The sequence below is a fragment of the Acanthochromis polyacanthus genome, chromosome 10 (assembly GCF_021347895.1).
Source record: "Acanthochromis polyacanthus isolate Apoly-LR-REF ecotype Palm Island chromosome 10, KAUST_Apoly_ChrSc, whole genome shotgun sequence".
NCBI lineage: Eukaryota > Metazoa > Chordata > Actinopteri > Pomacentridae > Acanthochromis > Acanthochromis polyacanthus.
This window is the reverse complement of record NC_067122.1, coordinates 23,934,605-23,952,332: the sequence shown is the minus strand read 5'-3', so window position 1 is coordinate 23,952,332 and position 17,728 is coordinate 23,934,605. Positions and strand designations below refer to the sequence as shown.

The 17,728-nt window shown below is 38.8% G+C and overlaps 3 protein-coding genes across 3 annotated transcripts; all 3 read right to left on the bottom strand.

Moving 5' to 3' along the window:
- Positions 1–23: 23 nt before the first annotated feature.
- LOC127535828 (uncharacterized) lies at positions 24–6,966 on the bottom strand. The gene is given in 5 exon segments (XM_051954716.1): positions 24–906; positions 909–1,181; positions 2,125–2,257; positions 2,599–2,720; positions 6,927–6,966. Coding segments are annotated over 5 exon segments (990 nt in total). The 3' UTR covers positions 24–484.
- Positions 6,967–11,156: 4,190 nt separating this feature from the next.
- On the bottom strand, positions 11,157–15,451 carry LOC110952581 (transforming growth factor beta activator LRRC33-like). Its single transcript, XM_022196188.2, has 2 exons — positions 15,138–15,451; positions 11,157–14,977 (listed from the first exon to the last, which is right to left on the bottom strand). Exons 1-2 carry the CDS (start codon positions 15,225–15,227, stop codon positions 13,100–13,102), a joined length of 1,968 nt encoding a protein of 655 aa, XP_022051880.1. The 5' UTR covers positions 15,228–15,451; the 3' UTR covers positions 11,157–13,099.
- An 85-nt stretch (positions 15,452–15,536) lies between these two features.
- LOC110952194 (tumor necrosis factor ligand superfamily member 13B-like) lies at positions 15,537–17,630 on the bottom strand. The gene is given in 7 exon segments (XM_022195635.2): positions 15,537–16,246; positions 16,563–16,707; positions 16,798–16,910; positions 16,994–17,050; positions 17,176–17,263; positions 17,389–17,588; positions 17,591–17,630. Coding segments are annotated over 7 exon segments (759 nt in total). The 3' UTR covers positions 15,537–16,130.
- Between the last annotated feature and the right edge of the window lie 98 nt (positions 17,631–17,728).

The window sequence follows — 17,728 nt, the reverse complement described above, 5'->3', positions numbered from 1 at the left end:
CATGCTGAACGACTTACTCAACGACAAGGGCCTGCAGCTTCTCAATGGAGTCCGTGTGCCGGATGTAGAAGTTACCTGGGCTGACGATATGAGACACCACAACTTCAGGCTCTTCAAACTTTCGGATCTGAAACTCGGAATGTTTATGCTGTTGCACGCTGAGATTTTTGTATCAGCAGACTTGTGCTCTTGTGCAGCTTCTGTGCCTTTAAGGGTCTGACTTTTCCAATTAATGCTAACACAGGAGTTCTCCACATCAGCTTGTACATTTAAGGAGTCTTCATTTTCCAAGGGGTTAAGATCAGAGTCCCCCTTAGCCACCTCTGTGAAGATGTCTCCAATATCCCACAGCTCAGTTTCTGTTGCAATCACACAACTGTAGATCAAAGAGCCACTTGACTCGACCCTTTTCACTCTGAAGACCGGGCCTTGGTTTTCAGTGTTTTTATGCAACATTTTTGGAGTTGAAGCATTTATCACATCATCAGTTACAACATGCCTGCCCTGGTAGTTTTGGGTTTGGGATGATGGGTGACTTTGGCTGTGCCAAATCTGAAGTGTATGTACTTTTAGTCCAATGCATGACAGTGACCTCCAGTGCACCCGTGTTTTTAGCCTTTTCTCTGAGGAAGTGCAGCAGCTGAGAGGATGTTTGTTTTTGGTGGTGCACCTGGACACGATCCTCACATCCCCAGTGTATTTGTGGTGTTATGTTCATGGGTTTAGGGTTACTGATCTCTGCGAGTACAGCTTGTATGGGAGGTAGTAGTAGTTGAGGCCTCTCTGCATTAATATCACAGCTCTGAGTAATGGCAGGTGGAACAATCACAACATCTGGCTGGCTGCTCTCCTCAAAAACAACTTTTTGTTCTTCAGCCTTGAAATAACAGGATGAGCTTGTAGTCAAATAGAGCTGTTGAAGCTGGTTGAGACATTGCATATCATGTCATCCTGCTGGACTGCTGCAGGTTGGGAGGTAAGGAAACATTTCAGCTGCTGAAGGGACAGTGTGGCTCCGAGCACCTGGACTGCTTTCGCTATAGAGCTGGCCATGAGCGAGTTCTGCAACATAGGCCCAAACTTAAGAACATTAGACATCAGGATCCTTTTGACACAGAGTGGTTGCAGTTGGTTTGGTTTCACTTCATTTTTCACAGTATGCTGGACACAAACTTGTGACTCTGAAAAGATGGAAGGCAAGGGCAGGATGTTTTTCACCGGAACAATGGAATATAATAATAAAACTGTACAACAAATAGGCAAAACAACACAAACAAAAGCAAATAGCAAAACTTAGTCTAGTTTTAAAAGCCAACAAAGTAGGTTTTCAATTGATCTTAAATACATTCTGTGTTGATGAAGTAAAGTGGCAGATTGTTCCACAGTTTAGCAGCAGCTACTGCAAAGGCCTGATTTCCTCTGTGTGTTCAGCTGGACCTTGGGACAACCAGGAGCCTCTGGTCAGAAGTAGACCTCAGTGTAAAGTTTTTTAAAAAAAAATCAGAGAGGAAGGGAGCCATAAACCCATTCACAATTTTTGTTATTTAAAAAAACCCTGCAAAAATCAACAAAATAAAATAAATCCTACATTCTACTCTGAATGTAACTGGGAGCCAATGCAGACAAGTCAATAAAAGCTGAACATAGTCACGCTGGCATTTGCCTGTTAGCAGTCAAGTGCAGCGTTTTGGACCAGCTGTAGGTGCAGAAAGCAAAAACTGACTGAAATCTGAGTCAAAATTATTCTAAGAATTAAGCCGGGCAAATAAAGGGGTTAATCTCTTTTTCAAAGTTGGTGAAGAAAAGAAGTTGTTTGACCTTCTTTTGGTCCTTTCAGAGAAAACCCCCGTTTTCTGTTCATTAACAGAAAATGTAGTGACATCCATATTGTCATGTCATCCAAGAATTTAATAGGTACTTCAGAGAACTTGTGGCTTTACATTTCAGTGGGAAATAAATCTGAAATCATTACAACAATGAAATAAAATGCTCAAGTCATACATTATTTACCAGTGTAATGCTTATGGCAGCTCAGGTCCATGATTAATATTTTGCTACTTTTATCTCACATTTCTGCAATGTCACATTAAGCAGGGAAAACTGTATGATCAGTTATTGACTTACCATCGGTGAGGTTCTTCAACGAAGCTGAAAGTTGCTCAATTGTTTGACATTTTATGTCTAAGGCCTTTGTGAGATCACCAAACTCACTGGTTGGAAAAGCTGAATTCAAGAAACCCTGGACTTCTTCGTAGGCCTGATGGAAAGTAAAAGAAGCTCAAGATCATGTTTTCTACGGTTATTCAAAAATGCAAGTAAAATACTTGAACAGAAAACTCTAACAATTCAGAAATCAACTGATGGTTTTCTGCGTTTCACTGGCTTTTTACTTGCATATGAAATACGTTTTGGCATTTTTCGACCATTTTCATTAAAACTTTAGCAATTCAGCCGATCAACATAGTAATTTAAACTAATGCATCACTTTACTTTCACCATGTGTCCTGTGCACTTGCTAGCAAGATACACCTGATTACAGAGCATGCTAACCTGACATAAACATAGCTATGAATGCTAAACTTATGTTAGTTAACATACCTTGTTGGTAAAGCTGCGCAGGTCTTGCTGAGTGTGTTCGGGCACTTTCCAGTAAAATAGTTTGTAATTAACTGCACTTTCTGTGTGACGATGGAGGGGTGCGGGTGGCGGTAGACGGTTATCTGGTGAGGAGACATGGTTTGTCAGATGTGCTGCGGTTGGAGCCCGGGCTCGTACTGCCAGTCCAGTGGCTAACGTTAGCTCGTTAGCTAATTAGCTAACCGCTAATGCCGACATGTTGCGGTCGTTAGCGGTTTGGAAGAACAGGGCGTTCTCCTTCTCCTCCTCCTTCTCCTCCTCCTTCTCCTCCCCTCCTCCTCCTCCTCCTCCTTCTCTTCTTCTTCTTCTTCACCTCCAGCAATGAGCATAAAAATGTGCTCAGCAGGTACACAACAACAGTAGCCTCTGCCATCTGGAAAAAAAAGATACATCTCAGTTAGCTTATACATTACCACAGTGTGTGGCTTAAGGTGAGTGTTAATTGAATGTCCTGCTCTGTCTGACAGATATTCTGTTACCTTAGCATGCTATTTTTGATTTGTAGCTAGTTGGTCGGCTGTCTTTTTCTCGTCTGGATAGTATGGATGAAACTTTTATCCTTCAATACACAATTTGGGATATTTTGTGACGTAGGTGAGGTATCATAGTTGACATTTTGCTGTTTTCAGGCCTGAAATCAACATGGCCACTTCTGATCAAACACCGTGTAGTTTTTTTTGTTTTTACAGATTCTTCTAAAATATTACATATACAGTTGAGTAAAATTGAAAGTTATTCATAAAGATGTTGTAGTAAACCTGTTGACATGCGATAAATTCATACTTGATTCACACACTGCTTTATATTTAATAACTAAGAAAATCTTGGAGTCTTGCCAGTGTTTCTTCAGGAGGAAATGACATCATGTGGAGCATGTAATGTGGAATTAACACACTTCCTTGAGAGGTGTTTTTGTAATGGGTAACTTGTTAAAAGAGATTTTTCAGATACTGATGAAATTTGTTAGCCTAGCCGCGCCTAGACAACCCACGGCAACAAATTTAATTCTCTGCCAGGGTGGGTCTAGTTACCCTCCATAAGGCTCGAGGTTGGATGCTCCTAAAACTGGCGGACCAATCACCATGAAGTGTAGAGTCAGAAGGCGGGCGTAACTAAGTGACGACAGAGGCATGACGATTCTGACAGAAACAACCGGCGCACAATAAACCAGTTATCTTCGACTCGGCTTTGGCCACAGCCCTTAAAGATTTGAAGCTAAAATTCAACTTGAAAGATAAACAAAGGACGGCACTGAAGTGTTTCATTGAGAAGAAAGACGTATTTGGACTTATGCCAACGGATATGGGAAATCCTTAATATACCAGTTGGCTCCGCTGGTTGGGAAGCTAATGGGACTTAGCCACATCCGCGCTCTAGGAACTCCGTCAGCCTATTCGTTGCGCTGATTGGTTGTATACCTACCCAATTGCTGCAGAGTGATTTGAAAGACAACCTTTTAGCCCGCCTCCCTCCCTGTCAAGCGGTCCTAGACCCTTGTGTCTTAAGAGCTGGGTCTAGCGCGGCTAGGCTAGAAAAATTTGTTATTTTCCATGTAAAATTTGATACATTGCCAAAACAATCTGTCTTTATTATCTCAACTTATCTCAATAAGCTCATTTTATTATTGTGTAGCTAACTAGAAGGTCATTGTTATTAAATTCGGATGGTCATTTAGTTGGCACAGTTGGATTGTTTTCCATAATAAATAATTATGGAATTTGTAAAAACATTGTCATATGAACATAAAAAAACAATATATATTTTTACTTTTAATAAAAGTGCATGAAAGCTAGATGTCATGGACTTCAAAAGTCTCTCAATGATATATTGACTTTAAATATAGTCAATAACTGGTGGATTTCTCCCAGGGTGCTGCTTGACTTGGACTACCAGAAATGTGAACCAACGAGGAAGGACTTCTTGTCTATCTGAGGCCACAAGGAACATTCTACAGCTTCTGGACAGGATCTGTGCTGGATTACTAGTAAGTCTGCTGCTTTACTGCAGTTTCTTGGCTGTTCTTCCTCTTCCTCTTTACCTTTAATGACAGATGCAAGGGTGCATTACTGCCTCCCATTATGTTTCAGTGTGCAGCAGGCCTATCTTTCCCCTCAACAACCACACACCAAACAACTAACACAGCAAACAAGCCTCGTCTCACTGAACACTAAATTCTTCTGCCCAGCCCAGTTCTTGCAGGCAATGGCATAAACACCCTAAGCAGATGGTAAATACATTTTTCAGAGTCACTTCTTCTTCCACCTCATGCTTCCTAATTTCCCTTGACAGTGTTTCTCACTCTCAAGAGTACTTTTGGTCGTGAAAAATTACCTGCTCCACTGATTCCTCTCTTGACAGCACTCGCACAATCCTGAGGGATTTTTGTTTATCGAGTGAAGTTTTTTTTTTTTTTTTTTTATTAAGTCTGCTACTCTCAGCCTTGTCAACACGTACTCCTCTTTACTGCTCCTTCTCCCCATGTTTCTGGAACAATGTGACTTTTGTTAACTTAGCATCGGAGAGAAATGTCCATAATCTCTACATTTTTTTAGAGCCTGTTATGGTAATTCATCCACAATTCACTGATCGGTATCCCTCCATGAAATCAAAAATGCATATTTTTGAAATCAGTGGAGTTTGTGCAGAGAGCAAAATTCTGTATTAATACTTTTTTAAAATAAGAACTTTTAAAGCCGGTGTTCTAAAAGCAGAACCTGTATTCTCTATTAAGATTCTTGTGTCCACCATTGGAACAAATATTTGATATGATGTCTGTAATCTTTTTTTTTTTTTCAAACCAAGGCTGCAGCATTTCCAAACCTTTATGTACCTGCCTGTAGTTGTCTGGATTTGTGCTATTCTCTCCTGGCTTACGCATCAAAGCTTCTAAAGCTTCTTTTTAGATTATGGTAATTTTCATTCCTCCCAAAACATTTATATTTTATACAGTTCCAGTAAAATGCCTTGGTGATTTATCAAAATGCTCTAAATCTAATCTATTTTTCAGCATGATATCTTGATTTTTCTGAGTGCATGATTCAGTTCTTGCCTTTGTGAATGATAATTTTTTTAAAATCATTGCTGTCTTTTTATTTTTTGCTATAATGGTTTCTTCTTCTTGGCTGCTGTACCTTACTATGACTCTTATTATTGGAGCTTTAAAATAATATGACCTTTAAAAAGCGGTAGTGCCAGCACATCTTTCTTCTAATCTGTCACAGCTGCTGTAGTTTCCATTAGTTAAGACTGGTTTCATGTTTATACTAGAAGTTTGTTTCTGTTCCTGCTGTTCAGCATTGAAATTGTTTCCTTAAATTAGCTCGCTACCTTTTGATATTCAGAATGTTAAGAAAAGTTATGATTTTTTATTAGCCTTTGTACCTTTCTCTGTTCACTGTAAAACTATTCTTTTTAATTCACATCTCCTTTCCTCTGAATTCGGAACCATTTCCAACATGAATTTTTGCACCATTTCCATCGTGAAACATGCTAGATTTTTGATTTCCATTGGCTCTTCAGTCACCATCTTTATCCTGTGATGTACTATGAGCATTAAAATCTTCAGTCTTCAGACAACTTTTTCTGGTAGATTTATGGATCGATCCTCCAGTAACTCTCAAGAAAGCTTACTGTAAGGGTTATATATTTAGCTATTTGATTTGACATCTTTGTCCAAACTTCTGTCACTACAGTTTTCCCAAGCTTTCCCCTCGTCCCAATACTCTCTTTTCTTTCTCTGCCCTTGTATAGTATTACTGCCTTTAATTAAAGTATAAAATCTGATGCTGGCTTAATCCAGCTGTTCAATATGTTGTCATTTTTTTTTTTTCCTGGGATCTTTATTAAATTGAACATTTGCTGTTAAACCCTTTAAAAAAAGAATTGGTTACTTTCTTCTCTAAGACCCAGTCTCCTCAACCTAAAGTCTTTTGTTGATTTGTTCCCAAAATACATGTTTTATAGCAAGCAACTTTTTGCCCCCTTTCACATTTTTTTTAACATTATCTCTGTTCTGCATTTAATAATATTTATAGTATTGATTGTGAACAACTCAGCGTATCCAAGTTATTTCTGTAGTAGTTTGCACTCCTTGACCTGCTCCTGATTCTCTTTTGTCCTTGTACTCTCCTCCCTGCTGCAGCATAACTTATGTTAACTGGCTTCACTTTCTGAATTTTGTCTGCTCCTCTCCTGACTCCACAGCCTCTCGTATATCACATTTTGCTGGCCACCACACTGAGAACATTTTAGTTTGCACTATATCTTCACTGCTCGCAAATTACGATCACCTCCACATTTGTCACACCTCAGCTTTCCTGTGTAAACCATCGCTATATGCATAAAACTGGCATTTCTAACACTCAGCCAGAGGAGGAACAAGGCACTAGGAAACTCATACAGTCAATTTGAGTTTATCTGGAAATAGTAAATTCTGAAATTCCAGAGGCACTGACAAACTTGAACTTGCAACTTTTAACTTTTGAACGTGCAGCTATGATTGCCACATCTGTACTTCTTACTTTGCTATTTACAGCTTATCGCCACGCCAAGTTCAAATTTGCTGAACTGCTTTCAAAATGTAGTACTTTATTTCTGGCGTCTTCAGTATTTCTAAAAACAATCCCGCTAACTCACACGCTAAAACCCCCTTGTAATGTGCTGCAAAACACTTGCTTTTTACAGTCTGTTATGTGGCTCAGACAGTACGAACACACACTTGACCTGGTTGACTCTGAAGGTCTCCAATAAATGCCTTTTGGATGTTGTGTTTCAGATCACTTTTAAATATAATCTGTGTACCCAGACATGGCAATGTAGACCGATCGATAAGCATTTGTTATTCATGAGAATACATTAGATATGTTTATTTCTGAGTCAACAAAGCATATGTTGCCTGCAATGTCCTCTTCTGGTGAGATAATGGACAGTGTCAACTCTGCTGTCAGATCTCGGGCAGTACTACTCCCATCAGAACTAAGTCTTGGAAAAATAGGGCAAAAGTGAGGACGCTACAAAGATCTGCTGAACTACTGAATGTAATAGCAAAAGGCCACGCTATATGCAGATTCTGAAATCTGTAAAAAATATATATTACACCAAGAATGACTTTTTAAAGAGAGCATCACATCTTACAAATGATAAATGACAAGTAACAATAACAGTAAGCTCATTGCTGTTCTCCACAAACAAAAACCCGCTAAATCTTTTTGAACTCCTCTCATCAAGACATTTAACACCAGTATATTGTTTGCTAACCATACTGTTCACTGACCTTTGTTTCTTTTTAGCATTCAGTGAACTTTTCAGTTGATGGAATCAGCTGGATATGTTGTAGAGTCATCAGAAAACAAAGACTTTCAGTCTTATGATGCTCTACCAGAAGGTCATACTTTTGTTTGAAAGAAAATTCCCTTCTGTTTGCCAGATTGATTTCTATCCAAGATGCGTCAGTGACCACAATATTTCCAACCTTTTAAGAGCAAATCACCTCTGTTCTTACATACATATATCCAGTTACCTTTTTAGCTTTAACTGAACAGTTGACAGTATTACACCTTGTCAGAACCCATTGGCCACAGGGTGCAGATGTCTTCCTACCCCATCTTGCTGACATGGTTTGATGTGAATACCAATCATATAAATCCCCATCAGTCTTGTATGTTGATTTTACCATAATCAGTTAAGTCAAAAGCTTGAACAGATTTGGATTCTGCACAACTGTATGTAAGCACATGTTTACAGACACTTGTAAAGACCGTGCACATACATGTATTCTTTGATTTATTACAGATATTCTGGAAATAAATTCTCCTAGGTTTGAAATATACATTCAGCAACTTGACCCACTTGCAAGACCTGTAATAGATTATGAAGGAACCACAAATGTATGATTGTTTTTGTGACAAAGATACATATGTTTTAATGATTCCACCATAGAAAATTCAGAGTTATAGGTGTCAACTCAAGACAGCCATGATTTGCATGATGTTTACAACAGCTGGTAAACTTTCTTCATGACTGAAATATTGTAGTTTAATGTCTATTTTTTCGTACTTATTAAGAACTTCCTTTAGTACTTGTGCCATGTTTATTTTTAAAATCAAACTGATTGTCAGTAAGTATTATGTGTTCCTGAAACCTTTCCCTGAGAATTCATTGTAATGCTTTGGAAAGTCTGCTAGCCAGGGCAACTGGCCATAACTTTCTGTGCTGGATATTTTACTAGTCTCGTCTTGCCTTGTCTCTGACTAATGGAACCAATAACACGTAGAAGAGTCGGTTGTATGCCATGAAAATAACTATCCAGAAAAACACACAGCAACCAACACGTGGCTTACAATACATCAGATGTTTGGTCTTATTTGGTCACAGCCACATGATTTGATCACTGCCAGTTTCTCAGTTGTAAAGCAATTCAGAATATTCTTATAATGTTTTCTCCTCTGTCAGCAAGACATTAATGCCCAGTAATACCATCAGTACTGGATACCAGGCACATCTGACTGTGGGTTAGTCACTGTAACTTCTTTCCGAATTCAGAAATGTTATTCTGCCGAGGCATTTTGGCCGTGGAGTTTGCTCTCTCGGGTCTTGTTTCTTTGATTGAAGCGGACATCATATTCAAATCTATAAACACTAGTGCACCACTTATGTATAAATCCAATAAATCATGTCACCAACAAATGCATCATTTCCTCCTGTTGAAGTAACAGTGTGCATTTGTTGTTCATATGAATCGGACTAATGTTGGATTCAGATTTAGCTTTTTTTTTTTTTCAAAATTCATAGTTTCACTGGAATTTGTGCAAAATTACATTGTCCATCCTTACAATGGTAATTATGACTCTAAAGATGACACTCATAGTATGGTAAACTGATGATACTTCTGGATATCTGATGAATTAAAACTTTAAATGTAGCATTTCCCACTGTGGTGGAGTATTTTTAAATTGTCTTAGTACTAGATTTACCAAGATTTACTTTATCTAATCAGTAAAGCATTTCATGTTTTTTATTTAATATACTTACACTCACTCAACACAGTATTTGAAAGATTCAGTGGAAGAAACCTATTTATCTTGGATCTTTGGTCCTCTGGACTTCTGAGTGATCTGTAACAATGACTGCAGGTTCAAGATGAGGTTCTCAAAGGAGCTATAACCACTGCAGAGTCTTGTTTTGTGGATCCTCGTCCAGCCTGTGCTTTCCATTTGTAACCCCACCGTTCTGGATATTAGAAATGCAGAGCCTTTCAGTAGGGGGTATCCATGGAGCTGGTGGTCATAAATACTCCATGAATACTTTGAGTTTTTCCTGTATTTTGCCAAAAAAAAAAATCATTATGCTTTATTTCTCTGTTGTTCATTTCCATATTTTACCAACAGGTTCCCATACTGAAAAAGTCATGTTTACGTCTCCTAGCTTCTGTTTCTGCTCCCTAGACAATTCTATTGGTTGTAAATTCATGAGTTCCTCTTCCTTCCTGAATTTCCGTATTGTTTTAACTATTCAACTGAATTGTTCTTCTTTCAAGTTTCTTTTATCACTCTCATAAATATGTGCCCATCATCTTGCCGGATACCTGCGTTTTGTGAACTTGTCCTTCCTTTTCGTCATTAAAATTCATATCATCATCTACATCTACTACCTGTGTTGCCACCCCAAACCAGTTTCTGCCAACCGAAAAATCAAAATTTAGAAATAAAAGATCTTAAGGTTCATAGTCGGCTCTCTCACATAAAGACGTCAGACCCTTCTTCTTTGGGATCACCTTTATTAGGGCTCTCTGTTGTCATGATAGTTTCTGGGCTTCCTGGACACTGGGGCTGTAAGGTAGACAATATGTGCGAGTACAAGCCAATATTCTGTTTATATACAAACGTTTTTTTACTGTATTACAGCTTCACACTTTGAGAATAGGCATTATTAAACCTACATCAAAAACTGTAAATGGACAGCTCACTACCTCTGCTTTAAGAAAATACCATATATTAACCTGACACAGATTTATTTAGATGCTTTTCTGTAATATAGCGTATTGTTGTATTGTATTTTGTATAGTATTTGCCAGTATGAGTGTGCTTTAGAGACAATTTGTATTCAAAATGCATGCACATTTTAGGTAATAATCTCTTATTTCTGCTGAACAGAAATTAATAAAACATTGGAAAACACATATTGTAAACTTAATGAAAAAGGTTAAGAGATTTTCTGTATTGCTAATCATGACTATTTTCTTTCGTGAGCTTCTGCTGATACCAAGAGTTTGTTTGGAGAAGGAGCATGATGCATTTGTTAAGAAAAACAAAAAAAATCCAGGTCACCATATTTCATAATAGAACACTAAGTAAATAAAAATGGGAGCAGAACAGTGTGGCACTGAGATATTAACAAGTTATGTGAAATATGAATGGAAATGAGTGATTTATGTATTTAAAGAATTGGATATCACAGATGAAAGATAAAATTATCTTTATTAAATGAGATTTTGACAGTCTGCAGGGAGACAATGACAGTGATGCAAGTTTTTAATACTCGCTGTTGTGTAGTTGCTAACAAACAAGCCGCTGCTAATGTGTTAATGCCAGCTACTATCAACCACCAAATCCAAGAATGAATACAATTTGCTACCTGCATTCCTTTGGTCTCACATCCAATGCGATCCACACAGTGTTCTTGTTCTTTGAGTGCTCTTTGCTTGAACTTGTCAAGCTGCTACTTGATCTAGAACCCAAAACCTGAGGGTGGGGCAACAAAGACATTTCCTAAAGTAATATTGCTCAAGAGCCAGATTGATAGACACTCTTGTTGCTCTGGCACTAATGCTGCCATCACAGACCCGTCTTTCACTAGTGGACAAAGTGATAATGGGCACAAGAACTAGAAAATGGCACTTTGCTTCAGCTTAAGGAGAAAGGATGTGTCAGTAAGCAGACGGTTAGAGGATTGCTTAACAGGATATCCTGCAGCAGCAGTTTGTCTCTGGTGTGCACCCGGAGCTTCTTGTTTATAGTGTAATAAAATCCTCCTGATTTCTTTTCATTTCAGATGCATTCTTACACCGCAGCATGTCATGCAGCTTGTACACGTTTTCACCAGTCACATCACCTCACTGCCTGTGGAACAGCAGTGTTGGATGAAACTCAAAGTTTATTCATGTGTTGTGAGTTTAACTTAATGATTATGTGCTATGTAGAGGTTTTTATTTTCCCAGTGGATCCAAACTTAGTCAGATTTATTGAGTGAGAAGGAACTCGTGCTGATTGGTAGTAGTCTTTTTTATGGCTCGGTGGACTGAAAACAGAAATTCACAGAAACTGAAATTATTTCTCCTCCAGTCTCAGTGATTTATGTTGTAAGTTAAAATAAATGTTGTATCCATATTCCTAAATAAAGACTGCCAACATATTGTGGTTGTTAAATATGTCGTGTTTATTATGTAAAGCATAACGGCTGCCACATTTACCACTGTATTTGTTAACATTCTCCCAGAGTCAGCACCACATGAATTGCATATTACAAAACTCAGACAGATTTATATAGTGATGCGTATTAAAATGATCTTCTATAAAGACAATGACAAATAAGCACATTTTTAATCTAAACATATAGAAAAATACATGTTTAAACAGAAACTCTCACAAGCCCTCTTTTATTGGCACTGTACTGAGTTCAGTCCTGATTCTGGGAATGTTGTGCAAGACTTTAGAGACGTCATGAAAATTAACGCCAAGGTTAAAGTTTTACTTGAAAACATTTCACAATGAAGGATGGGCAAAAATTCTCCCCGTGATTATTGATTTGGCGCGCACCGTAACCAAACAGCTTGGGAGTCGATTAAGCCAATTTCAATCACAACATTTGAGCTGCAAAGGTCACACAAAGTGATGCACGTCCTGAAGGCTTGTAATGAGCAGTGAAGTCACAGAGAAAGCTTTAAACGGGGGAAAATGGACTTGTGTTACTTCATTTTGTTAATTGAGAGTTTTTGTAACCTCAGCAGTCGCTAAAGGTGAAGTCTGTGATTTTGGAGAAAGATTGTTCATGTTTACCTTGTTAGGACATTAAGATAGTTCGCATGTGTCAGATTTAGTGTCCCTTAACTTCCTTCCACCTCCCTTTACCCCAGTCTTGTGCACAAGACATGCCAAAATTGTGTTATGTGGATTGGTTCAAACCACTATTTCCCATTTATAGGGCTGTGTTTAAATCAGCATCAAATATTTGCCAGCTCACATAGAATGTGACATATTGAGAGGATATGAGGAATATTTTTTGAGTTATAAAATGAACAAACATTGAAATTACATACTCCACCTTTATGCCACACTTCTGTTAATAAGAAAATGGGTCATAAATAGTGAAACTCAGTGAAGTTAGGCTTTAGGAACTGAGGTGTCTGCTTTCTAAAACCCATATCAAACAATGTACAAAACAAAGCAGTGACAACAGGTTTTCCATATCACACTACAAATGATCTTTGAGTACAACACAGCTTCCTGCTGAATACAACAAGCACTGCTAATATTACACCTACAAATATAATAATTATGATTATTTGTCCAGGATGAACTTCTTGTGCCTGTGTACGAAACAAACAGTTCTGTTCAGGGTTTTTTAGATATTCCGTCATGACAAATTTTCTAACATGTGTGAAGCATTCAGCCTCACTCATGTCAGGCAGTTTAATCTTCGTCTCATGTAGGATTTTCAGCCATCTGCTGTCACAGCAGTTGAAACGATTCCCGCTAATATACATAATAGTGAGATGTGTAGATAAAGCCTGTATCAAACAATGGTTTAAAGTCATCAAAACATTGTTTCTTATGTCAACTTCTGTCAGTGGAGAGCAAATTAAACTGCTGGGTATCACATCTAGATGGTTGTTTGATATGTTCAGTTGTGTTAACGCTGGCAAACAGGGTAAAGACAGATGAGAGCTGGTCATGTTTATCTCGCTGATTATCAGGGACTGAAGACTTGTTTGCGCTCCTTCCAGTGCCCCCTCATTTATCACCATATGTAAATTTTTTGCAAGGTTCAGGGAAACCAAAGAGGTTCCCTGAAATGTGTGTGGCTCAAGTATTTTTATGTTGTTTTCTTTTAGATTGAGATGTTTAAGAGTCCTTAACTGCCCCAATGCAACACAGGATGAGCTGACATTTATGTGCTGTGCTGATTGAGAGCTTCTCAAATGGTCAATGGAAGCACAAGGCTGCACTGAATTGTCTTCTAAATTTAATGTTTCTATTTGTGTGAGCGAATTTAGGAAGAGAGGAGAGATATACATAAGTCCATTGCTTTGCAAATCCAGGTGCTTTAAGGAGGGAAAGAAAAGCTGGCGAACATGTCCTGATTCACTGTAGTTCCTAACGTCCCAGAAGATGTTTTGCAGACAGTTATAACTGAAATTCAGTGTTTCTAAAGATGAGAGGAGGCTCAGAGTCTCAAGAGGGAAAGACCTGAAGTGGTTATAGCTCAGGTCAATGTAAATGAGTGGCATTGGCCGCCAATTTGAGTGCAGGTTGTTTTTTGTTACTAGTTTCTTTCTTGTAATCTCATTATAAAGAGAATTAGCCTCTGATACCATTGTAGCCTCTGAATTCAGTGTACCAATCATATTATTCTGCAAATAGAGATACCTCAAATGGTTCATTTTTGGAACAATTGGAAAGTAAAGAAGTTTGTTGTAACTTAGATCAAGAACTTCCAGCCTGTACAGCTGGTCATCCTGACATGTTACAAAGAACTCCACAGAATTTCTACTGAGATTTAGATATTTAATTTGATGTAATTTAAAATCACAGATGTGTGCAAGATTGTTTTTGGCCAGGTTAAGCGTCTCTAAGTGAATCAGTGGTTCAAATGTCCCCTGTTCTATCTCTGATACCAGATTGTCGTCAATAGTAATGGTCCTTAAACCTTTACTCTCTTTGAACAAGCTGTGAGAAAGTCTTTTTAAAGCATTACCAGTCATCTTAAGTTGATCAAGGGACGACTTGTTTCTAAGGTACAGCTCCACTGCGTCATCACTCAAACCGTTCATTGATATGTCCAAAGTCTTCAGCCCGCTGAGGGATTGGAGGGCTTTGCTGTTGCTGCCAAGGTTGTTGTTCAGTCCATTTCTGGACAAATTCAACTGCGCAAGTCGAGCCAGGTTTTCAAAAGCCCCCTCGGAGATGAAATCCAGCTGGTTGCTGCTCAGGTCCAGCTGCTCCAAGTATGGCAAGGCAAGTGTGTGTAACTGTCTGATGAGGTTATTGGACAAGTCTAGTCTTCTAAGCCTTGCATCCAAATCCAGAGGGACAGAGGAGAGGTTCTGGTTGTTCCAGGACTGCTCCTTGAAATGAAAGGAACATTAATCATAATCAAAGAGAGAACAATGGAGAGCAAAGTTAAACAACCTTGGCAGTTTTTAAAGTCCAGAAACTTTGTAGGCTAAAGAAAGAGGGGGGAAAAAAGTAAACTGCACTGCATTGTAATATTTCATCTTAACCTACCTGTGGAGCATTATATGTCAGTCCAGTTATGTAAAGGTCATGGCTGAGTGACCAGAGTAGCAGGAGATTAGAGAACATATGTCTGACCATTCTCTCCCTGCTGCTGCTTCTGCTGCTGCTAAACTGTACCACTGCTGCTGTCACAGCTCATATACACACTCACACACCCTCTTATAGGCATGCTTCATAAAAAAAGAGGCGAGAGAAAACAGCTGTGGACACCAGATAGGCACTGTGGATGCTATATTTAGACAATAAAGACACGACCAGGGATATGTCACTTTCTATCAAGCTTTACAAAATCTGACTAAAAAAAAAAAAAAACATACACAAGCAAAGTCATATTTTTATGTTAATGCAAAAAGTCACAAAGATAAATGCATGTTAAGTAGGCTGTGCTGAAATACCAATCGAGAATTTATTGTGGAAAAGCATATTATTCAACTTGCAACAACTTTAATTTTACATTCGAGTATTTACAGTGCTGTGGATTTCCGTGTCCACCGGGAAAACACCTCCTGAGCGATATAAATTTATACATTTGTTTGTTCCTGACACAGTCTTTGGAAAAACGGAAACCGGTCTAAAATAGATGAGAGGAACAAATAAGCTGACAGCGTGTAGGTGGAGCAGGAGGGAAGCCCCCGGCAAGGTATAAAGAGACATGCGAAAATAGACCGATGAAAGGAGGTGGTGGCACACAAAAACAATGGCACAGGATAGACACGTGCAGGAGAGCCACCTGAATGAAACATTTAATGCACTCAAGCTAGCGGATTCCAAAAATACCCAAAAAACACGACAGATGATGGACATGGACAGTTCATTTAAAAAGTTCATTATGTATTTTCCTGAGATTAATAACATGCTCTGGCACTTTTCCTGCCGCTGTCACTCGGGTCCTTTATCAACATCCTCTCACACAGCTCAGTGTCAGTTCCCAGCTTCCTGCATCAATGAGCTGCATATTTATCATCCCCATGCTGTGTTGTTTCAGTTTAGCTGTATGACACCAAAAAAGGTTGACTCTGGGTCTGTAGAGATCAGAACTCCTGGCCTGTCTGGGATCACCAGCTCCAGCTCATCACCCTGAAGCAAATACACTGTGCCTGTAACAGAGGATACATCATGTTCAGACAGAGGAGGGAAAAAGTGAAGGAATAACAATGATTTCCTTGCATTTCAGGCTATTTAGTGACCAACATGGGAACATTTCTTTTGTTTTTCCAAGGCTGTGCCAGGTAAAAAAGCAGTTTTACATTTTCAGAAACATGCTTCTTTGCCTTCTTGCTAAGTAACCACACTCATGTCTGTTTGGCAGCTACGAAAGACACAACTTTTCTTAGCACAGAGAGTGGAATCAGCTACCCTGCCTCTGTCCAAAGGCAGTAAAAACCAACCATCCATCAGCACTCCCTCACTGACCTGAACTATAACATGTATTGCCGTAGGTTTGATCAGACATCTCTCGCATGCAGCACAAGAGCTGTGTTGATTTTGTCCCTGCTTCAGAAGAACTCCAGCTTTGTATGACATGAGCCATAACTGTGCTCGGGTTTTCGAACAAAACCTGTGAATTAGGCAGAACATTAGCCGAATACTTGGAACAAATCAAATGCAATATCAACTTAGTTCTGCTTGAGTTAGAGTGACACAATACTTGTCCAAACACCAAGTAATATCCATCTTCTTGGACAACAATTCTGTTTTTCTTTTGTGAAATTGTACTTCCTTGCTGTGCAGAAATGGTCCAAGGGATCACTGTTATATTTCCTATGGGAAAAGCCAAGACACACTTATTCAAAATAATGGCAGACGGTGCAATGCTAAAGCCAAAGACTTGAATTTAGTTTTACCTCTTATGTCTGGCTGTTTGTTGGTGTTAGCCCGAAACTGCAGAAATGATGTTGGAACTGGCAAGAGAGGGAAATAAACATAATACTTTAATTTTATTAACTTAGCATACACTGTTTATGGTCTCACTACCAGATTAGACCGTAACTAATGGACACATTTTCGGTTCTCAGCTGCAACCCACCTCTGCAGCTGTTCTGTTCCCTTTTTACTCTCCTAGAAGATATCTTCAGAGAACTCTGAGCTTTTTGGAAAACACTTGGCTTAATGTCCTAGGAGAAAACAAAGCATTAAGATAAAATTTATTATTGCAGCGCTATCTGAACACTCACTAATGGCATAAATCTCAGTAGTACAATGTCCAAGATGACTCCATCCTGCATAATCAGTGACATACCTCCCTTGTTTTAGACATCTTGGCCATTTTCCCATTGACTCCCTCAGAATGTGGTTGATTTAATTGTAGCATTATGTCCCCTTGGAGTTTGCGAAAGTCATTTTCTAGAACACTGGCTCTGTGCACCAGGAAAAGACTAAGACAAAACATAAATGCCGTTAGTGATAATAGAGCATTATAGAGCATAGTGAGACTTGCAGACTGGATGTCCCCACGTTACTCAAACGGGTGAGGTCACACATCAGTACACACCGGAAACCTACATGTTCAGTTTCAAAATTTGTTTCTAAATGAGGAACTATCTTCTTTCTGCCTCTCAAGATGGAACTCATTTAGCCTG

Bases quoted from the DNA above. Each gene is read 5' to 3' on its own strand.
- LOC110952581 (XM_022196188.2), bottom strand. From the start codon at position 15,227: ATGGTCAGACATATGTTCTCTAATCTCCTGCTACTCTGGTCACTCAGC. The intron at 14,978-15,137 runs GTAGGTTAAGAT...TTTCATTTCAAG, and splicing joins TGACATATAATGCTCCACAG to GAGCAGTCCTGGAACAACCA.